We start from the raw sequence: 23,882 nt of genomic DNA, 5'->3' as shown, positions 1-23,882 counted from the left end.
TACAACGCCACAACAGGCAAAATGCCCAACGAGGTGGCTGATAAAAAGATGCCCATAAAAATATGGATGTCATATGTTTCAAAAATACAGCAACCCCATTAAAAATGCAAATTGCACAAATTATAAACAATATATACACATGATAAAATATTATACAATGCCCATAAAGAATACTTATGGTTGTCTTATTCTAAGAATGGGTAGCTTCTCGATTTACCCCAACATGTTTATCGTATTTCTTTTTAAACGTGTCAATTGTGTTACAATTTACTACCTCCGGGGGTAAGCTATTCCATTTATTAACAACCCTATTAGAGAAAAATTCCCTGCGACACCATAGCCTTGCATTGTCCCTCACCAATCGATACTGGTGTCCCCTTGTAAAAGCGGTTGATTGGCGGTGTACTAAAAGTTCATGGTCCATCCTATCCATCCCATTGAAAATTTTGAACACTTCGATCATATCTCCTCGACACCTGCGTTCATCCAATGTAAACATATTCAAAAAATGAAGTCTCTCTTCATAACTCAAGCCCTGTGTGCCAATAAGGACACGCGTAGCTCTTCTCTGCACCCCTTCAATCAAGTCTATGTCCCTCTGTAGGTATGGTCTCCAAAACCTTACCGCATACTCCAGTACAGGACGAACTAAGCCTCGAAAAAGCGGAAGAATGACTTTAGGAGAACGCGAAGAGACCTTTTTGAAAATGAGACCAAGCATTCTATTTGCTTTTTTGACAACCGCTGAACAATGTTCAGAAAACTTAAGTCGCTCGTCAATGAGAATTCCCAAATCGGTGACTCTAGTTGCATCCGGGATAGTGACACCATTCAACTCGTAAGAGAACCGTGGGTTGTTCGAACCAAAATGAGCGACCATGCACTTATCTACGCTAAACGTCATGCTCCATTCATTTGCCCATGCTGCAATCTTGTCTAAGTTGGTCTGGAGCAACTCCCTATCGCTTTCATTCCCGATTACCCCCATTAGCTTCACATCATCTGCGAATTTGCTAGTAATTCCATCGATACCCTGATCGAGTTTGTCGATAAAAAGTGAAAAAAGTATGGGGCCAAGGACACTTCCCTGAGGAACTCCACTTGTGACGTCTATCCAACCAGAGAATTCCCCGTTCACCATAACTCGTTGCGACCTATCTCTTAACCACGATTCTATCCAATTCAGCAAGTTGCCCCCTATTCCAATCTCGTGTAAACGCTTCAAGAGTTTGCCATGTTGTACCCGATCGAATGCCTTCTGGAAATCAAGGTAAACAACGTCGACATTTTTGCTCTTACCCAAAGCCTTAGTCACGTAATCATAGAAGCAAAGGAGGTTAGTTACACATGACTTCCCCTTCCTAAACCCATGCTGATTATCCGATAATACATTATTCTCGTCTATCCACTTCACAAACTGCCTTTTGATGATAATTTCCAAAATTTTCGAGAGGGAGCTCGTCAAACTCACTGGACGATAATTAGACACCACTTCTCTACTACCCTTCTTAAATATCGGAACAACGTTAGCCAGTTTCCAATCTCTCGGGACGATACCCTCAGCAACACTACTCCTGTATATCTGTGCGACTGGCCCCAACAATTCATTAGCACCTTCCCTGAGAACCCTGGGATAGATATCATCTGGTCCTGGTGCTTTGCTTGCACATACATTTCTTAGAAGATTTAGGACCTCCACGTCTTCCACTTGAATATCGTTGAGCGTTTTATTACCCCATGCAACACCCGTATATCGAATATCATTATCTCCATTAAAAACCGACGCGAAAAAGTCATTGAAAGCACTACACATGCCTACATTGCTCTCTACTTTTGAGCCTCCTATCGAGAGGGGGCCAACTGTCCCCTTACATCCATTATTGACGTATCGAAAAAATGATTTTGGGTCAGAGCCAATGTTATCTGCCAACCTAGATTCAACTTGCTTTTTACTATCCCTTATCGCTTTCTTCAACAGTCTTCTTTTATCAGTAAACAATGATAGGTCACCTCGTCTACTTTTATACTCTCTGAATGCTCTTTTCTTTTCAAGATAAAGGTTCCGCACGCTATCCGTGAACCATAGAGGGTGTGATGTACAAACACGCTTTTTTCGAACAAAGGGTATGACGTCGTGCAAAACAGAGGACAGCTTCGTACTAAATTCTTCCCATTGACTTACCACCCCTACTGATTCCAACCGGTCTTTGAAAACTTCCGCTAACCTTCCTCTCAAAACATCAAAGTTAGTTCTCCGAAAACAAGGAACCAGTCTTTTGTTATCAACCTTACCCGAGGAAAAGTTACAGTGAAATCTGACGATACGATGATCACTGGAAGAAAACTCTTCCCCCACCGAAACATGTTCAACTAGATCCTCAGAACTAGTAAGAACTAAATCCAAAATAGCAGTACCCCTTGTGGCTTCTGATACATGCTGATACAAAAAATTATCGAGCACCAACTTAAGAAAGTCTCTTTCATACTGATTTCCAGATGAAAGGTTCTCCCAATCAATACCCGGGTAATTGAAATCCCCTAGTATGAGAACCCTCTGTCGCTTACACATGTAGGAAATTTCATCATGCATTTTGGCAATGTAGCTTTGATCCCTATTCGGTGGATTGTAACAAACCCCAACAATAAGTTTATGACGTCTTTTGCTCTCAAGTTCAACCCATATGGTTTCAATATCACTTCTCTGCACGTTACACTCTCTAGCCTTCAAACAGGATTTCACGTATATCAACACTCCACCCCCTTTCCTATCAGATCTATTTCTCAAAAAAGTATCGTATCCTGAGATGTGTAAGAAAGATTCATCCCCATCCTTTGCCCAAGATTCTGTAATGGCTATAAGATCCAAGCCCTCCACAACTATCATAGTTTCTAAAAAATCTTTCTTATAACCCAAGCTCCTGGCATTTATTAACACACATTTTAATTTGCCCGGTGGTTTGTTGTCAATCGAGAAGCCATCCAAGTCAGAGGTGGGTAATTCCCCGTCAGTACTGTTGTGATTATCATTAACTAACCCGCATTCCCGACTACGTGGTCTGGGAGTAAAAAACCTGACCTAAGACTATCGTAAACCTCCCAGACCCCTCTCTTATTTAGATGGATCCCATCCGAACGAAGCCACCTATCGGTAAATGCGGGAAGCTCCAAGAACGTGACCCCAAGTCTTGAAACGCCTTCAATCATCATGATATTCGTTGGAAAGTCTTCGGGAATGCATTGTAGTCAACGTTGGAGATTCAAGAATTAAAATGGAAGAAACTTAGAAAAAAATCATTTCTGATTCGCATGAAATTTGAATGTAAAATTTAAATTTTTCTTATTGCCCTCATGAATATCAATTTCTGAATTTGCAATTGCAATACAAATTGGTGAACTAACTATCCCGAAAGTTGATAATAGTACTGATGATAATGAAATCTGATTTTCTGATAGCATTTAATCACTAAAAATACCGAGATCACCGTGCAGCTTACTTGTGATTCAAAAAATTTTATTTTTTGTAAAGTGGACTCGTTCTCTATAGAAATGGTACTATGAAATATGATGATCTTTTTTCCAGCATGACCCAAGTTCCCGTGACCTAGCGATGCTAACCATTCAAACCGTTTTTTTATTTCGGTTATTTTTCCGGCTTTTATTCATCTTTAAATTTTTTCAAGCATTCCATTGCAGCGACCAGAGCGATAAGTTCCAAATGTTTCATATAAAAAATATCATATACACTCGTCTCTGCTATTACGGGTTCCAACGTTTTCAGTAGACAAAATCCCATTCAGCAGAAGCGGGAACTTTAACATTGTCTCTATAGGAGAAATTTTGGTTACAAAAAATTTTAAAATTCAGAAAAAAATCTAATTTGATTTTCTTTTTGAAGAATCATTCAAGAATGATTCAAAAATTAAACACACTTTTAAATTTTAAAATTAAAAAAAATTAAAATTAAATTACAATTTAGATTGAGCCAAATGAAATCTCAATTTAGATTGAGCCAAATGAAATCTCAATTTAGATTGAGCCAAATGAAATCTCAATCTTTTGCTTCATTTTATGATTTGAGCACTTTTTCCTTATTTTGAAATTAGCTAACCTTAAGTTAACAAGGCTATTAATTAGCTGAAAGTACCTGTTTATAAATTTCAGTTTTCTTTTAAAAAATCGTAGCACCAAATCTCATTATCACGAGATCTCTTATTCACTTGCTCCCGGAACGGTCCATGCGTTAGGCGGCATTGAGTACCAAGCTGGACACAAATCATTTGCCCGAGCCCGGGCATGTATTTTTTTTTTGTCCACGTGCCTGACACAAGAAAATAATGTAACCGCTTTTCTTTTTTTTACATTTTTACGTCGGCGATGATGAAAGTGTTCCTACACACAACGTAAAATATCTCAGAAATGGTTTTTTAGGCAGGATTTTTCCCCGATACTCCTCTATATTTTATACTGTACTTGAGATCATACTTTCTCCATAGTAAATCCATAGATAAGAATAGTAATCTCGCGTTCACGTAAGGTGCCTGGGTTGGAAGGGGAAAAAAAAAACAAAGTAAAGTGGATTCCACTTGTAAATTTTTCTCGGCTAGTACGACTTATTTTCGTTGTCCAAACTCTTATAATGTTTAGGGCCGAGAATATAATCAAGACCTATTTGCCCTGTGTTCAGTTTTGGAAGATTTCAGAGAAGGAATAAGAAAGGGGTAAAGATTTTTTCAAGGGAAGTAACAACGATGTCAAAACCAGAGGTCGTGCCTCATCCACCCAACCAACCACCACAGAAAAAATATTTCCATTTCCGATAAAAAAGGCCACCTCTTCCTCCAGTGTCCTGCCTTTTTATACATAATTCTTGAAGAAAGGTAACAGAAAATAGGCTTTACTAGAATTTCCGTTGTCGTTATAGCGAACGCGGTCTGATTTTCATTCATAAAAAACTCACTACAAGCAGAAATATTTTTTATATCTTTGACATTAACACCTTGACAATCACTTTCGAATTTCTCTCATTAGCTAGATCCTCGTTATAAACCATACTCGTTATAACGGTCTTTTACTGTACATTACGTTATTAGGATCCGATAATTAGTACAACCTTCTTCATTCAAATCCTTATTTAAATACACGTCTTGAGACGATCGTGAAAAAAAAAAAAGTCCATAAAAGATAATTGAAATAAGGCCTCGAGTGAAGTGGAATATGAAAAGCTTCGACAAAATGATCACGCAGCGTGAAATAGAGGCTAATAAATTCGAGAAACTAAGCAAAAATGATCAAGATATTCCCAGATAATGGTGGTGACTGGTGGAAATAACGAGCAAAGAAGTCCTTCGGTAACATAAAAAAGGAAGAATGGAAAAATGGTTGATTAGGTTTAGCTTCTGCAGCTGTTTAGTTTTCCCAATTACGTTCAGAGATGCGCAACTATGTTATACACATCCACACCCCCCTCAATATTATCATTGCTACAGGAATATTTTGTTTTTTATCCCATGCACAGAAGCGTTCATGCGCATGAACCACACGGTATTCGACCAGAAAAAGCTCCACATCGATTTCTTTCTGCCGTAACATTAATAAAGCGAATTTGTTCCATGGCAGTCGTCCGCGTATTAGGTTAATAAAACAAAAGAATTAACGTTAAACAAACAGAAGACGATCCACGTGGAGGTAAAAACAGATGAATTTCTTTACATTGACTAAGAACAAGGAGAACAAATTTTATTCAGGGTTGTTTATTGCTTCAACGAGGGATAAAAATGTGCAATCGTATATGGTAATTTGTTCAGAGTAGAGCAAGAGTGCATAACCTCAGGCCCGTGGGCCACACATGCGGTCCACCAAGATGTTCCGTTAGACAAGTATCAATACACACAACAACGCGATAAATACATAGGCTGAATTGTAGGTTCCGGTCGAATTAGCCCTAGTGTGCAGAAAATAACTGTTGCGCGACAGAAATTGAAAAAAAACCAAAAAAACTGGATGCTGTGTGTGTGAAAGTATGGGAACATTTCGTAAAATACGGGTTACATGGTCACCCAATATATTCCAGTTTCTGAGGGAAGCGCCTGAGTGGCACAGTGGTAAGACTCAGCCAGAGAATATCGCAGAGCACGCTATCTACTACACTGATGGCTCGAAGCTTGAAGGTGCAACAGGGGCAGCCTACATAAGAACCCGGAACGAAGAGGTCGTGGACATTTGGAAGTCAAAACTCCAGCCTGGAAACTCAGTATTCCAAGTAGAACTTCTTTTTTTTTTTCAAGCCGAGCACAACTCAGGTCTATCGCTATGGGCAATTTACTACCTAGTGAGTTGTGCCGGAATTGTAAGTGTGTGTACCTAACAGTCTGAGTGCGTATCTAGCGTTGTGTATGATTTTTCAGTGCTGCAATCTATATCTCAGAAGTGAAGTGAGTGATGTGTAGTGACTGAATATTTGTACTGTTTGTAGGACTGTTGCTCTCTGTGGCGAGACTTTTTAACGGGGAGATCGGCTCGCATTTGCGCCTTGAAGTTGGGAACCACAGAAAACCAACTTCAGCCGACCACGCCTCCAAGTAGAACTACATGCCATCCTAGCAGCGGCTAAGGAAGCAACAAGACGGAAAGAACATGCTCACATAAGAACGGACGGTCTCTCGGAATCATGGCCATCCAGAATGCACAGACACACCACCATCACGAACATCAAAATATCATGGATAAAGGCGCATGCGGGTTTGTGGGGCAACGAGGAGGCCGACCGCTACGCAAAAGAGGCCACAAAGAATGGCAGCTTCAAAAATGAAATCCGCTTGCCGGCATCCGCTGCCAAAGCCAGGCTATGGGGAGACATCATGATGAACTGACAAATAGCGTGGGATGATCCGGAGGCTTCGGGAAGGTCCACGCATAAGATCCTGCGTCGCGTGAAAACGTGGAAGGAACAGCAAGTGGTGCAGAGAACTGATTATGTTCGTTACTGGACACGGCCCAATCTCTGTTAACCTCCGAAGGTTCAGGTCCATCCTCAATGATCGCTGTGGTGAACTAGGCACAAAACTCCACTACGCCACATCATGTCGTCACACCAAAGAGTTCCATCTAAGAGCTCCCTCGGAAGCCATGGAAGCAACATGGATGGCCAATGCCCTAAAAAGACCGGAGCCGACAAGAAAACCCGGACAAGGCTAAGATGGATCGGACCGGACTTGGGTTAGGAGAGGTCCACCACCATCGCTGTGGAGCCATGACCCTTAACCGGGACAAGGGCTGATATTGACGAATGTTGACAGAGCCAGTTGGTGTACGGTTTAAAAGTAAAAAAAAAAATTGGTAAGACGCTCGTCTTTAACTATGTAGTTTACCGTCAAGTTCCACGAGTTAGAATACAGGCAAGATCATCAGAAACAAGTTATATACCTATCCAACCTGGGCGACCACCGATAGATGGTGCTTTAATTTCCCACCCAAGTCTACTGTTTGGAAATTGTATAACGACATATGACCGGGGTTGGTGTGTCGTAGTTTCTAGACGAGAGAAAATCACTTCATTGTGGTAGGCCTGAGCTATAGTCGGTTTCAGATAAAGATAAAGTTTCTAGACGAGCGTCATAAAACCATAACACCAAACATGGCCCCCGCTCTGTCCCTTGTGGGATATAAGCGGATTACCTTGCGGCTGGGCCATGCTGGAAGAACTGTCCTGACATCCGGGCCCGGCGAACATCCCCCGACTCGCAAGCCGCCGGGACCCCACTCCATCCCAAGCAGCCACACTCCGGGAAGCTCCCGGAAACCTGCGATGGTCAAGAAGGAGTACAGGTGGACCGCCCGCCAGATCTCCGACCCAGCAAAAACATTCCGAGGCACTCGGCTCCCCTAGTCCACGAGAGAACACCCCCGTCCGCCACTCATCGCTCAAAGGAGCAACAGAACGGAACCAAACGTCCGTCCATGCCAACACCGCACTCCGTCCCCACCAATCCATCCGCAGATGGACCCGTGGGATCTCGGTTGCCAATCACTCGCTTCAGCTCCCTTGCCACCTGAAAGAAAACATGCATACATGGCACATGGAAGCACTGAACAGAAATGACAGCAAGTGCTTAACATCAAGTGGAAATTGTCAGGAAAGAACATGACAAACATCGCAGTTCTGTTAAATGAGCGGGACAGAAGAGAAAAAAAAAACATATATACAGTGATATGGTGAAAAATATTCCCATGAAACATCACAGTCCATCCGATGAATATCCAGGATTACAGAGCAGTGGGAATTCGAGAGACTAGACACAAAATAGTCTCACAAAACATCACAGTCCAAAATGCATTCCAGAACAAAACCAGCGTCATAAAACCCGCATATATCGCTCGCGGACTGAAAAGATTGTGCAGTGTGCATTCTCGCAGTGGACATTTCTGGATAACGGACAACATTCTTGCAACCGAAGATTTTGTCCGCTAACAAGGAGTGTCTATTAATTAGTGGGTAGTAAAATACGGGATGTCAGATAAATTCGTAAATATTTTGGAAATCTAAGTAATATTTTTAATGCGGTTTACGAAAAAGTTGTTCTCACGAAATGGATTTTTTATTTTGGAGTAGGGTGATTTTAGCGGTTTTGGTGCACAATAGGACTGCGCATTTGCTGCGCATCAAACAATAGGGCTCCCCACTTGCTGCGCATCAAACAATAGGGCTCCCCACTTGCTGCGCATCAAACAAATGGGTGCTTCGCACTTGTTGAGGCTCGCTAGATGGCGCTTCCTATGACGTCATTCCTAAATTATCGTTTTTCAGGGGGGTCATTCCTAAATTAAACTTTATTTCCCAAGTGATGATTTTTTTCAGGGAACATTCCTAAATTAAACTTTTGAATTCATTTTCTGACTTAGAAAAAATTTGCTCCTAAATTAAACTTTATTTCCTGACTTGTTTTTTTTTTTTTGGAGGGATGCTCCTAAATTTTTTTTTTCCATCCCAAGTGATGAGATTATTTCAAAGAGGGGTCATTCCTAAATTAATCTTTTCTTCCACAAATTATTGTTTTTTTTACTGACTTAGTTATTTTTCTAATGATTTTTTTTTTTCATTCCTAAATTAAACTTTTGAATTCATTTTCTGACTTAGAAAAAATTTGCTCCTAAATTAAACTTTATTTTCTGACTTGGTTTTTTTTTTTTTTCTCAACACCCTGGGAAATTTAAAGTTCATTACCGTTCTTTCAACTCTTTCCCAAATTATCGTTTATTTTCTGACTTCCCAAGTGATGAGATTATTTCAAAGAGGGGTCATTCCTAAATTAAACTTTATTTTCTGACTTTGTTATTTTTTGGAGGGATGCATTTTCTAACTTAATTTTTTTCTATCCCAAGATTTTCCCATAACGTCACTTCGAAGATATCACCAAAGAGAAGGATCTTTCCCAAATTATCGTTTAATTTCAGACTTTTTTTTTTTTTTCTAACTTGGGGATCTTTCCTACATTAAACTTTATTTTCTGATGATTTTTTCATTCCTAAATTAAACTTTATTTTCTAAACTAAACAAAGATGAATCGTTTCATTAATTTTAAAATAAAATTTTTTTCAAGTCACAAATAAACTTTTGTATGTCCAAGCTGAAAAGTAAAAATAAACCAAAGGAGCAATAAAATACAAAGTCATTTTATATGATTTTCATTTATTTCAAATAAATTTCTTCTATCTTAGATTTCAAAACATCAAAATCAATCGCATTAAAACATTTTTCCGCTACATCGTAATTTTCCGCCAGAGTTTTAGCGACTTCGCGAAAGTCAATCAGGGTTAAAGCATGATCAAAATATTTATAAAACATTAAATTATCATTCAACTGCAGACATTCATGACCCAACTGATTAGCATATCCCATGGAACACCCATGGCAGTCAACAATTTTTTCGATGCTAGCAAAAAGTTTTTCACTCACCAATTTAGCCAAAATGTCGGTGATATCCATAGAACTCGTTCCTTTAGTTTGGTTTTCGCGCACACACACTTTCAGATAGTCCAAGCAGAGCGTTTTCTGCACGAGCTCACTGATCACGGTATGAAGTGGTTTATCATCCTCGCTCCAGAAGAGTGCCTCGATTGCCTGGAAAGTCATTTTGAGGGGGTTTTCGGAGCACTTGAAAATTTTGTTGTCCCCGCGATGTAGAGTTTGAATTAGCACATCATCACCGCTGTAGTCCACGATCAGGTTCTCCGACACTAGGAAAGTTCTATCAACGCGTTGCAGCATAGTACGACGAGAGAATTCGGTTCTCAAACATTCCCACACGTACGGCGAAAGAGTCACTCCATTTTTAGCTGGGTGCATGAGTCCATCGCGTTCGAAAAATTCTCGAATATGTACGCGCACTTCACCACTGAAGATCACGACGCTGACGAAAAAGTTCTCCTTCACGTGAAAGATGTTGGGAGGCGGCGCTTCCTTATTGAATCCACTGCTGCGAGATCTCTTAGCCGATGGTGGTTGAGTGTTCGGTGATGGGCGCTTGTTACTCGAAACCATTTTCCGGAACGTCAGGCTGAGTCGGACGTCTTTTACTTTTGGGTCTTTAGGTATCGCGTGACGCCACAGCTGGTTGGTTGGAGGTAGCATCGTCAGCAGGCTGTTGTGTTCCAGGATTCGGTCCACGGATTGGTGCCCCCGTCGAGAGAACACGAGCTTTCTTTCAGCGCCCAGGGAGAGGCAAGCGATGGGGTAATCTTTGACGAGCTGTGATTCGTCATCGGAATGCGGGGAGATGCTCTTGGTTCCATCAGAGTATCGGTTGACGACAACAAAGTTGTAGTCATGGCCTGAGATGCTCTCGACCACGGCTTTCAAATCCAAGAGGAGAGGTGTCCACGGTTGGGCCTGGAGGGTCATTCCGGAAAAGGTGTAGTGTAGGCCAGCGTCACCATACCCAGCATGCTGTCTGGGCATCGGATAAGTCTTGTCGCCAAACTTGAAGACGCATTCCTCTGCTGGACGGTACACGATTTCAGATTCGAGCTGGTGTAGTATCGCAACGGAAGTATCCAGTACGTTCCGAGCGTATTCATAGCGGAGGCTTTCCATCTGTCTAAATGAAAACAACGCATACAGTCTCTCTCCGCAACTCTCAAGATGAAAAAAAAAAAAATTGCGAAATATATATTTTAACAGAAGTTTTTTTTTTTTTTTAAGTTTTTTAAATTTTTATTATTATTATTATTTTACAAAATTAAATTTTTATGCATCTAACCATTCAGCGCATGCTACGACCTTGCTTCTTGCGCAATGCCCTTTTTGCAGAGGGTGAAACCCGCAAGAAGTCAAGGATTTTGGGAAGTTTAAGACTTTCACTGTCTCCAGGTTGAATCGTTGCTCTAGAAATTTTTTTTTTTGCCTGCAGTTCACATAAATGCAACTATATCTGTTATTAACAGTGGTGAGATGAATTTTCATTAAATTATAATCGAAAAGCCCTTCCCCCCATCTAATATTAAGAAGATTTCTGCTAACCCAGAGCATTTGTGGGAAATCTTCTTCGGATAGCTCCTTGCTAGAGAATGGCGGCTTGTAGAGAGAGTGATATACTCTCCCTGTGCTTAAATCAAAGCAAGCCATTTCCTTAACAACATATATCCCACTTTTAAGCAAGAATCCCTCAAAATCTAACACGCAAGAAGCCATAGAAAAAAAAAATCTTACCAAGTTGCGGAGAGAGAAGTGTATCCAAGCGAGCGAGAGAACTAAGTTAAGGAATTGTGTCTGTCCCGCAGTTTATATACTGCAGTTGCAGTTGATAAGCATAAGTATAGGAATATACTGTGAATCTCAAAGTGCACCCAGTAGCATCACTATCTCATTCACGTGAATCACTAATACAATATATTCATGTGAGCATGCATCACTGATACAGTACCAATATCTAATGATACACTATCCAATGTTACATGAATCACTGATAATGATGTGAGTAGCATCACTATCTCATTCACGTGAATCACTGATACAATATATTCATGTGAGCATGCATCACTGATACAGTACCAATATCTAACGATACACTATCCAATGTTACATAAATCACTGATAATGATATTGACGTGAGTATGCATCACTCGCGTTGCTTCGATTATTCTGCACGCGACACTGATAACTATATGAGTACTGTCTGCCCGAGTAATGACGCATAGCACACGAGACTCGTTATCGCTTCCTAACCCTTTATCTCATTAAAAGTATCATCTTCTTTGCAGATCCTCTCACTTCGTTTTTGAGTTTTGTCCAGACAGCATCAAGTTTTTTAGCTTTCGCTTCGTACGTTCGCGCAATGGCTAGTTTTATCGATTTCGGTATAAGTAAAGAAGAATTAGTTAGATTGTTGGAAAATGACGATAATTTCGTCAATGAATGTCTCAACGAGGATTTAGTTAGTGATCGCGATATAAAATTAATGATTGAGGATGAGGAGAATTTCATCCAGCAATGCCTGAAGCGTCCTGCGCCAGTAGAAGCTGGACCAAGTGGATATGCTCCGTCAGAGAAGAAGAAGAAAGAGGTTAGTTGTTTTTTTAAATTATCGCGCGTTAAATTTTATTCCAAATTAATTTTCAGGAGTAAATTTTATTTCGAGTTGAATTTATTTCATGTAAGGTATTTAAACTCATTTATTTAATGGTAGAGCTGCGAAACATCTGGGAATTTCATTACAAGTTAAATTTTATTTCGAGTTAAATTTAATTTCAAATCAAATTTATTTATGTCGCGAGTTAAATTTTCATTCATCGAAAAAAAAATTATTCAGTTGTATTTCATGTCGCGAAACAATTTCTCAGGCGTAAATTTATTTCAAGTTAAATTTATTTCATGTAAGGTATTTAAACTTTATTTAATGGTAGAGCTGCGAAACATCTGGGAATTTCATTACAAGTTAAATTTTATTCCGAGTTAAATTTAATTTCAAATCAAATTTATTTATGTCGCGAGTTAAATTTTCATTCATCGAAAAAAAAATTATTCAGTTGTATTTCATGTCGCGAAACAATTTCTCAGGCGTAAATTTATTTCAAGTTAAATTTATTTCATGTAAGGTATTTAAACTTTATTTAATGGTAGAGCTGCGAAACATCTGGGAATTTCATGTCGCGAAACAATTTCAAAACGACACAAGAATTCAAATAGAAATTTTTTTATTCAATTGTACATCAGCAGACTCGTGAATCAATTTATACATTTGCGCACTGGTGAGATTAACGGCTTTCGTAGTGGGCGCATTTCCGCTAAAATAGCGTATATCGTAGGTTTTATTACAATACGTGAGAAAAATATTTCCTCCCAGCGGAAGAGAGGAATTACATCTTTCAAAGTCCATTTGATTTTTATATGTTGTTGCTATAAGAGTAAATAATATAACAATCAGTATCGTGAATATGGCGAACATTCTCTTGTGTCTTATCAGTTCTCCATTACTCTCCAATTCGTAGGACCAGCAGCTCGGTAAATCGAATGACGGTACATCCGTTTTCCATGCGATACCCTGCTTTCTATTGTTTTGATCGTAGATCACGGCTTCCACTGTTGTTGGCATTTCAAAGCTCTAACCAAATATGTTTCAAAAATGGGTTTTTTATATAATCTCTCGGAGCTCCGGTTTCTTCTAGCGCTTTCAGGAAAATTTCTTGACCCACCACGGGTGATTTTCTCCGACCGACCACACTTGATATCAAATCGCGAATGTCGCTTCCTTTGATGAGTCTGCTCTTATAAACGATCGAGCCGTTAGAATTAATTTTTAATATGTTCGGATGCTTATTTATATGCGTGATAATTTTTTCTGAGTGCCCTCTTTGCGATTTCGGGACAGAAATCAGAGCTATTGGTAATTCGTCAACTTTCTTTTTCTTCTCTTTTTCTACTTCTTGAATTTTCGGTTCTGGTAACCGCGGTGGATTGTTCTCGGCGACGTTGATTCTCTTGTTCAGCAGATTCTGATAGAGTTTAATTTTTATAGCTTCGGGCTCCTTGCTTCGCAGTATTTTCAACATCTCGTTGTCCAACTCAGAAAGCTGCTCTTTTGGGGTCACATGACGCGATAACAATTGTTCTGGAACCAGAGCGAATTTCTGTGCGTGCTCCATTATCTCGTGAACAAAGTGGCGAGGGTTTGTATGGCGGCTGGGATTAACTGGAACAAAAAACCTCCTTTCTGAATCAGCACGCGCTTTTTCTCGTATAGCGGCGTCTTTTTGCAGGCGAGTTTGCGAAGTGTATTTCTGTGCCTTTTCAGTTTATTTTTCTGTTTTGAGGATAACGGTATGACACCCTTCAAAATATTGAGTGAGCACTCGCAGACTGTCTTTAATGCTGATTTCGGTAATTTCTTCAACAAATCCTTACGTTTATTCCTCGGACAGGCAGAGAGTAGACGAAGCACTTGTTGCTTCTCCAATGCCATACTTTAAAATAACGATGTTTTTATTCCAACCATATGCTATATGCTATAGCCTTCTTCAGCGCGCAGTGCTTTATCATGTTTTCGTGGAGAAAACAGTTCGCGCTCACTTCTGGCAAGTCCACAATGTTGGGGCAGAGAATCGCATCTAGATTATAAACTTTTAACCCGTACTGCTGCAGTAGCATCCGACACTTGTCGTGGCCTTTCGTATACAATACGACTTTTGATAATCGCTGCAAATGTTGCTCCAGCATTTCAAAAGGTACATCACCCGCCGACCACGATATTTCGTGTATGTTGTTGGTGACGTAGAGACATTGGTGTCTATCTCTAGGAGATAATTCCGAAAACTTTTTGGGCGGTTTATATACATAGTGAAAATTTTCTCTCGAATGCATGAAACACCACGCCAACTCCTTGATTATGAATGTTCTATCCGACAGCTGGAAACCCTCGACCTCTATCACAGCCGTCATGTTCGAAAATGGAAAGTTTCATTTCCTGGGTTTATAGATATATTGCGTCTGCCCAGGTAACACGTTAGTGCGCAGGCGCATTTCCTCCTCCGTCTCGGGTCGTAAATCAACCATTAAATACGAATACGGTTTTTTCGTGCTATCCTCGAACACCTCGTTGAAAAATTTGATTTTATTGGGAAACAGCTGACGTCCCAGGTGGGTCACCTGACTGACATCTCTTCTATTTTTGAATAGAAACATATATTGCGCGTTCAGAGAAACGTTTCTCATTTCCCGCCCCTGGTGAAACACGTTCTGCACTATGAAAATCACGGTCAATTTTCTGTGGTGACTGTACTTTGTGAAAAGGTTTGCTAATTTTTTCTCGCCCGATAGCTCGTTCATGAGGTCATCTAAAATCACCAAGCTGTCTTCTTCCACGCTTTCGAAATTGCTCCCCTCTCGAAACTCAACGTAGTCTTCCATATCTTCGAACAAAGTCTGATATTCGCCGTAAAACCATATAACTCGTTTCGGACGAGGCTCTCGAAACATTTCGTTTCTGTGTTTTAATAGTTCTCTGAGAAAATATGTTTTTCCCGAACCGGTGGGTCCGGCAATGAGCACGGTGCTCGGATGTGTCAGCTTGAAAGGTTCCATAGTAAATGACAAATGAATGAATTTTTTTTCTCTTTTATTTAACAGAAAAATTTTTCTTTACAAAGCTTGCTACGCGCATATCGTTTTGCATATTAAAACGCGATACAATATTATTCATACTTTTGCCGATACATCGAGAATAGATAAAAAAAATCACATAGTGACCGCACACGGTTGTCTTATCTGATTGTAACATGACGTCATTATAGTCGACGCGCGAGTAGCGTCGTAGAAATCTGTTTATGTGTCCCTTCTTGAAATAGGTGGGCGGGTTCCCGTAAGAGTCGAAGAAATCAGCTCTCGCTTCGTTTTCGATGTAAATAGCCAACCAGTGCGTTCCGGGTTCATTCTCTCTGTCCGTGTTCACAACCAGTGCAGCGGGATAAGCGATCACATTTTCGGGTAAATTGTCACTCGCAAAAACACCTAGGAAAGCCTTTCGAGTGTGGGGGTGTGTCGAGAGGGCGTGCTCTATCTGTTTAGTGTTCATCCCGCAAAGTCACACAAGACGCTTCTGGACTTTGTTATTTCCACCAACGATTCGAATTCGGCAAATATGATAACCGACACGGTCTTGGTCAAGGCTGAGGAAAACTTGAGTTCCACTCGCAGATTACCCTGCTTTTGTAGGTGCACGTGTCCGCAGTCACTCATGTCGGGTATCAGGTTGAAGGCGAAGAGGCTGTAACCGCCGGCTTCATATTCTTCTCTGCTCACGTCACATCCTTTATCTTCTCCGGGCCTTCCGGTGCCCACGAAGAGTGTGTTGTAGGCTCTGATGACGTGTCTGTTCCTAAAGTCTGGTTGTAGCGACGTGTGGGGGACGGGTCTTCCATCGATAGAAACAGAAACAAAGTTGACGTTGTTGTGCTTGAAGTCGAAGGGGTTCAAACCGAACGTTCCGTTGAATGCTTCCGTGTCCACCATGCCCATAACCAATCGCTTAGGCATGACACCCAGAAATACGTTATCTTGCACGAAACTCATGCTTCCCATGGATATCGAATAGACCTTGCATATCACGCGGTTAATGCAATATTTGGCTGTTGTTTTCTCGAGCGCCATGGCATGCGCTACAGCCACAGCAGGATTCATTCTTACTTTACGCACAAAAATACTCGCTTGCTCGATAACCACGTCGCAACCCTGAGCAGCAGTGATCAGAAAGAACTCGGGTTTCGATCGAACCAGTCTCATCTTCAAGTCCACGAGAGAGAGCATCAGCTTCGGTTGATAGAATATGTCGACGTGAGGCACGCCCATCATTTCAAAAGAATTTTCCGCGAGTTTAGCTCTCTTCTTGGCCCCTTCGTTCTTGGTGAGGTCAGACATGTGACCTGCAGTGTCCTTGTAGTAGCCCTCGGCTGTCAGGGGTCCTCTCTTTGCATCCGATCCGTAGTTAAGCAGTGTTTCCAGGTAAGCTCGATACGGATAAGTGTGTGATGAGTTTGTGAGCGTTCTTCCATTCAACGTGACGTCAATCTGAGAGAAAAGGGTATGCAAGAAATTATTCGCCGTCGATACGGCTTCGGCGGTTTCTGGTTTTGTCACCTTTACTCTGACATACAGCTGAGTGGCAGAAAGGTCTATGTATTCTTCGGCACTACCGGCCACGTGAAATTCGATGGGGGCCCCCGAATCACGCACTTGAGATATGGGATGGTACTGGACCCATTCGGCTGATTCTATAGAGGTTTCCGTGGGTGGCACCGTGAACAGATCGGCTTCGCTTTTCAAACATTCATGAGAATTTTCGTGGATTAAAGCCATCGCTGAATATATCGGATGTCGACAGCTTTCTAGCTCTCTTCTTACTGACGGTTTTCTTGACGAGTCTCTTCCTTTTATTCTTTCCTCCGAGCATGGATTTGATTTTATTGGCCCCCTTATCCGTGAGAGACCTTCCGGCTTCCTTGGCACGATCGCGAGCTGCGATCTTTGCGTCTTTTCCTTGAACGATGTCGTTGGCGAAATCCACACCAGAGCGCAACAGTTGAGAACCGACTGCCTTGGCACCGCGTTTCAACAGGGGCACGGCCGATCTGAAGAGAGAGCTGAATATAGATCCGAGGCCATAACCTCTTTGCAGAGCGCTACCCTGATAATATCCGAGTCCGTTTCCAGCCTGAGCGAGATAATAATCGTTGATGCTGTGGGCACAGCTCCGGTACGGTTTATAATGCATGTCGCAGTCTAAAGTGTAGTTTCACTATCACCTTTCCACGTTGAAATGTGAAAAACTTGCCCATGTGCGTCCTTAAATACATGTGAACGATGTCGAAACTCTTTCTGGCCAGCGGCACGTAATGGGCGCGTTCGAAAGACACGCTGACGATATCCCCGTCCTGACCGCTAGTTTTCACGATTCTCAGTAGCGGGGCGTAGGTGTTACCCACGACCTGAGGTTCGACCAGGTTGCAGTACACGTACAAGAGATGAAAGTCTAATTTAGGATCGGCTGTGAAAGGACCCTCGACTATGGTCGGACCCTCTATCAGGCCGGGTTCGAAACCCAGGTTTTCGGCTATACCGTGTCTGAGACTGAGCTTGGTGTCTTTCTTGAGGTTCACCTTAACTTTTTTCGTGATTTTATTGTACGTCACACCAATCTTGTCTTGAAAATTTTGAGTGGATATGGCTTTGATCAGTTCGGGGGTCGTCTCGTAGAAACCCGGGGCTATGCGACCGGTCTTCATTATCTTGTTTCCGACATCGAATTCGAAAGTGTTTGTCTCTTGAGTGATGTTGTGGAATGAATGGGGATAAATTATCTCCGACAGTGCGACTTCCATCTCGGATTCGAATTCCAGGGTGTTTGGAAGTTTAACCACGAAACTCGAGAGCGTGTTGTCGGGAAAAAAGTCTCTGGAAGCATCGCTGGGTAGAGTGAGATAGAAAGAAGCCATCTCTGAAATGACAGATGCGCGCACTGTTTCCGGGTTTTTATAGGACCACCCACGCGTTGAATTTTTTCGGATACCCCCGAAATTTCACGAGGTATTGAATAATTCCTTTTCTTCTCCTCTTCTTTAAAACTTTTTCAATCGGAAATTTTTCTCCCATCTTTACACCTACCATCTCTTCAGCGTAGAATGTGCCCTTGATTTCTTCCCCCATCAGGTCCTCGAGCTTGTAAACGGGAATTTCCCTTTTCACGCACTCGGTCACCACGAATATCTCTTCGGTGAAATTAGAATCGTACCCCCTCTCGAAGGTGTGTTTTGATCTTGTGATGCGCACGTGATCACCCACTTTAAACTTGCAATCTTGTTTCTTGGGTGTATCCCCATAGAGATTGTTCCACACCTCCGGCTCGTTTCCGGGGTTCACGTCCACGGGCCTCATTTTTATAGACCTGTGATACCTGTGATTGTAACTCCACACGAGGTCTTCGATCATGTCGATGTAGCGATACGTGTTCTTGGCAGTGAAGTACTTGTACATCCAGTTTCTGAGAGACCTGTTCCATCTTTCCACCACGCTGGCCTTTATCTGTTCGTTCTCCGTAGTGAAAAACTTTACACCTTGACGCTTGAGGTAGCGCTGGACTGGTGACGCTATAAATTCGCGCCCCTTATCGCTCTGTAGCGCCACTGGTTGACGTTGTTGAAAGATGCTTTCTAAAGCTTTGGCCACGCTGTCACCGGTTTTCCTTTTGAGAGGCACGACGAAACCGTACTTGGAAAAGACGTCGATGCACGTTAAAAGATAGTTGTAACCATCGTTGTGAATTGCTAGATTACGCATGTCCACCAAGTCGATTTGAAATTGACTGTTTAGACCGGCCACTATTGTTTTGTTGCGGGGAAACACTTTTTTAATGGATCTGTGTAACGTGTACGCTCTCTCGCCAGCCAACCAATCTCTGATTTCTTTTTTCTTTGATGACTTGAGCACGCGCTTGAGGGCGGATACGCCACCGAAACTAGCGGGAAGACGTGGGTTTCTATACCTCTCCTCCATTTCTTCATGTGTTAGACTTACGTGTGTTACGTTACCTTTTTATTTGTTTTTCAGGAGCGTCATCTATGCGAGACGTGTGGTAAGGAGTTTTCCTTGCGTAGGAATCTGAATCAGCACAGGCTAACGCATGGCGAGCGTCGCCACAAGTGTTTGGTGTGCGATGCAGCGTTTCACCGCAAGAGCGATTTGATGCGCCACCAGCGTGCCATGGGGCATGGTGCGCCACCCCAGCATGGTGTGCCCCCACAGTGGGCACAAGGAGCACCACCACAGAGGCCATCACCGAGCCATCACCGAGCAGGACCACCCCAGCATGATGCGTCCCCACAGTGGGCGCAAGGAGGAGCACCACCACAGCGGCCATCACCGAGCCATGGGGCACAGCAGCAGCTTGGAGCACCCCAAGGAGGAGCACAGCTAGGAGGAGGAGGGCAAGTCAGGCGCGCACTCGACATGTTGTCGACGCACGAATTGATCCCCACCCCAGACACCGAAATGGATATGACCACCTTCCTCGACAGCGTCAGAGAGGAGTTGACGCGGCTGTTGAGGGAGGATATGGCCACACATCGGTCATTGAAATGGAACATCGTCGCGACTGCTGTATTTTCCAGGAAAGGAAGTGACGGTGAGGACGAGTTCTGCAACGGGTATCTTCGGAGTAAGATGCTCACCACACTAACCGTTGACCAAATTGACGAGTACCTTCAAATAGCGTTCAATAAGGTTAAACAGGCTACAGAGGATTTTGAAGGCAGCGGAAGTGGTTGGGTGCTCGAGCGCGTGCTCTCGCTCGAGCTCAACACGACGCAATACCAACCACTAGCGGCCGCCACTTATATTCCGCTGCCAAAGGGGGTAGCCAGCAGAAGAGCAGTGGTAAATGTAAAGAACGATGATGAGAAATGCTTTCTCTGGTGCGTACTGGCTGCCCTACACCCGGTGAAACAAAACCCCGAAAGGGTGTTCAACTATATTCAGTATGAGAATGAATTGAATACCAGTGAATTAGTATACCCGGTGACACTTAAACAAATCCCACGGTTCGAAGCTGCGAATTCAGTGCGCATTAACGTCTTTGGGTTGGAGGGAGGAGAGGTGTTTCCTCTCAGGATTAGTGAGGTGGTGTCTGGTACACCAATCAACCTCTTGTTCATCAGCAACGAGACAACGTCGCACTACTGCCTCATCCAAAACATGTCTCGTTTGCTTTCCTACACGACCAAGTATGAAGGTGCATCCCACTTTTGCAATTATTGCTTGCAACGCTTCTCCTCCCTCGAGCAGCTGAATGCGCACGAACCACTTTGCCAGACACACGGTCTGCAACGAGTGACGTATCCCGGTGTAGACGACAACGTGATGTTCTTCAAGAACAACCATTACCAGCTGCACGTTCCATACGTCATATATGCGGACTTTGAGGCGATCTTGGAGAAGGTGGACAGCTGTAAGCCGAACCCGTCTCTCTCTAGCACAACCCAGAAGAGCCTTCACCGCCCCTGTGGATTCGCGTATACGGTCGTGGGGCCCGATGGTGTATACGTGAAAGAGCCCACAGTGTACAGGGGTGAAGATTGCGTGGACGTCTTCTTCCGGTGTCTCGTCGAAGAAGAACGAGTGGTTATGGGCAAGCTCGACAACCCGGTGCCTCTGCAGATGACAGCTGAAGATGAAGAGAGATTCGGGAATGCGACCACTTGTATGGTGTGCGACCGCCCACTCGGTGACGACAGGGTTCGTGACCACTGTCACATCACCGGTGGTTTTAGAGCGGCGCTGCATCAGAAGTGCAATCTCCAGCTCAGGTTAAGACGTCACATCCCGGTTATATTTCACAATTTACAAAACTACGACGCTCATTTCCTGATGCAAGGACTTTCCCGGTACCCCGATCGCAGGATCCAGGTGATCGGGAGGAATATGGAGAAATTTATCTCCTTTTCTCTCGGTCGCCTGCGATTCCTGGATTCCAACCAGTTCTTGGCGGCGTCGTTGGATTCGCTCGTGCAAGCGATGAACCCCGGTGACTTCAACAACATGAAGAAATGTTTTGGAGCTACGAGTCATCTTCTTCAACGTAAAGGATGTTATCCGTACGAGTACGTTGACTCGTTTGAGAAGTTCGAAGATCCGGTGCTGCCCCCACGAGAGGCCTTTTACACCTCTCTGGGGGATCAACATATAACCAGTGACGAGTATACATATGCGCATACCGTTTGGAGAGAATTCCGGTGTTCCAACCTCGGTGATTACCACAACCTCTACGTGAAGACTGACGTGCTGCTTCTCGGGGATGTGTTCGAGAGTTTTAGAAAACTCTGCGAAGAAAACTACAAGATCGACCCGGTGCATACGTTCACATCCCCGGGATTGGCCTGGAACGCATGTCTGCGAATGACCGGTGTCAAGCTCGAATTGATAACAGATCCGGACATGCATCTCTTCATGGAGAAAGGTATCCGAGGTGGGGTCTCAGTGATCTCCAAGCGGTATGCGCGAGCCAACAACCCGTTAATACCCGGTTATAACCCCAGTGAACCTACATCATATATCATGTACTATGATGTGAACAACTTATACGGAAAGTGTATGATGGAGCCCCTCCCGGTGAGAGACTTTAGATGGTTGTCCCCCAGTGAACTCGAGAGCATCGATTTTCTCAACATCGATGACAACGCCGTCAAGGGGTATATTTTAGAAGTGGACATGGAATACCCGGTGAAGTTGCACGACGAGCACAATTGTTTCCCCTTGGCGGCAGAAAACATTGAAATTACTGGTGACATGCTCTCTCCATTCATCAGAAGACCCGGTGATAAACCATCCAAAAAGCTCTCACCAAATCTGATGAACAAAACTTCCTACGTCATCCATTACCGGTGCCTGAAGTTATACACGTCGCTGGGGATGAAGCTGACGGGTGTTCGGCGTGCAGTCGAATTCACACAAGAGCCTTGGATACGCCCGTACATAGCGTTCAACACCGAAAAGAGGAAAAATGCCCGGTGCGAATTCGAAAAGGACTTCTATAAGCTCCTCAATAACGCTGTGTACGGGAAATCGCTAGAAAATTTGAGGAAGCACGTCGACATCCGTCTCGCCAACAATCAGAAGAGCTTGAGGAAGCTAATATCATCCCCGGCATTCGAATGCTTCAGGATAATCACCGGTGAGTTAGCCGTCATCAAGATGTTGAAGACGAAAATCCATCTGGACAGGCCCATATATACCGGTGTCACGATTTTGGACCTGTCCAAACACTTGATGGCGGACTTCCATTATAATTTTATGAAGAAAAAGTACGGACCCGGTGTGGAAGTTTTGTTCACAGACACAGATTCATTCCTCTACGAGATAAAAACCGGTGACATTTACAAAGACATGAGGGAGGAGCTACACAGGTTCGACACGTCAAACTATCCCGGTGATCATCCTCTGTTTAGCCTGCACAACAAAAAAGTGGTGGGCGTCATGAAGGACGAGAACGGCGGCGAACCCGTTGTGGAATTCGTCGGATTAAGATCAAAAATGTACAGCATGATTACAGCAGTCGCGGAGAAGAAGACCGCCAAAGGGGTCGTTCGTGCGGTCGTCAAAAAGCATCTCAAACATCAAGACTACCTGACTTGCCTCCGCAACAACTCCTCGATCAAAAACACCATGCTAAAAATCTCCTCCAGTAACCACAAACTTCAAACGGTCGCCCTCCGCAAAACGTCGCTGTGCCCTCGCGACGATAAACGCTATATTCTCGGTGATGGCATTAAAACATATGCGTATGGCCACTATGCCATTCGATGAACAGTGCTACATGGACACTGATGTACATATTTTTTCCCATTTATTTTAACATATTTTTCCATTTATTTTGTATATATTTTTTTCCATTTATTTTGTATATATTTTTTTCCATTTATTTTGTATATATATTTTTTCCATTTATTCTTGTATATATATTTTTTCTCATTTATTTTGTGTATCATTAAAATTTAATTTTCTTTATCATCAATGCTTCTGTCATTAATTGAGTTACGTGTGATTTTTTTTTTTCAGCTTGAGTATGATGAAAAGTCAATAACATTTCTTTTTGAGGGAATTTTATTTTACAGCTTGATATGTGAAAAAAAAAGTTTAATTTAGGAATGAAAAAAAAAAATCATTAGAAAAATAACTAAGTCAGTAAAAAAAACAATAATTTGTGGAAGAAAAGATTAATTTAGGAATGACCCCTCTTTGAAATAATCTCATCACTTGGGATGGAAAAAAAAAATTTAGGAGCATCCCTCCAAAAAAAAAAAAACAAGTCAGGAAATAAAGTTTAATTTAGGAGCAAATTTTTTCTAAG

General features: G+C 42.6%; 2 protein-coding genes across 2 annotated transcripts; one reads left to right on the top strand and one right to left on the bottom strand.

The window, feature by feature from the left end:
* Window positions 1-8,825: 8,825 nt before the first annotated feature.
* Window positions 8,826-12,363, bottom strand: LOC149068734 (uncharacterized). Its single transcript, XM_089251425.1, has 2 exons — window positions 11,705-12,363; window positions 8,826-11,093 (listed from the first exon to the last, which is right to left on the bottom strand). The coding sequence occupies exon 2, from the start codon at window positions 11,087-11,089 to the stop codon at window positions 9,686-9,688; it is 1,404 nt and encodes a 467-aa protein (XP_089107551.1). The 5' UTR covers window positions 11,090-11,093; window positions 11,705-12,363; the 3' UTR covers window positions 8,826-9,685.
* LOC149068733 (uncharacterized) lies at window positions 12,273-23,542 on the top strand. The gene is made up of 2 exons (XM_089251424.1): window positions 12,273-12,557; window positions 19,589-23,542. Exons 1-2 carry the CDS (start codon window positions 12,330-12,332, stop codon window positions 23,336-23,338), a joined length of 3,978 nt encoding a protein of 1,325 aa, XP_089107550.1. The 5' UTR covers window positions 12,273-12,329; the 3' UTR covers window positions 23,339-23,542.
* The last annotated feature ends 340 nt before the right edge of the window (window positions 23,543-23,882 follow it).

The sequence above is a fragment of the Pholcus phalangioides genome, unplaced genomic scaffold (genome assembly GCF_987345545.1).
Source record: "Pholcus phalangioides strain wild (caught in Gottingen) unplaced genomic scaffold, Ppha-v1.0 ptg000024l_1, whole genome shotgun sequence".
NCBI classification, from domain to species: Eukaryota; Metazoa; Arthropoda; class Arachnida; order Araneae; family Pholcidae; genus Pholcus; species Pholcus phalangioides.
The sequence above is the reverse complement of the archived record's forward strand: the minus strand, read 5'-3'. Positions and strand labels throughout refer to the sequence as shown.

What these genes read in the sequence shown, in the direction of transcription:
- LOC149068734 (XM_089251425.1), bottom strand. Translation starts at nt 11,089, where the DNA reads ATGGAAAGCCTCCGCTATGAATACGCTCGGAACGTACTGGATACTTCC.
- LOC149068733 (XM_089251424.1), top strand. Translation starts at nt 12,330, where the DNA reads ATGGCTAGTTTTATCGATTTCGGTATAAGTAAAGAAGAATTAGTTAGA. An exon ending in CAGAGAAGAAGAAGAAAGAG is followed by an intron (nt 12,558 to 19,588) that starts GTTAGTTGTTTT and finishes TTTGTTTTTCAG; the next exon opens with GAGCGTCATCTATGCGAGAC.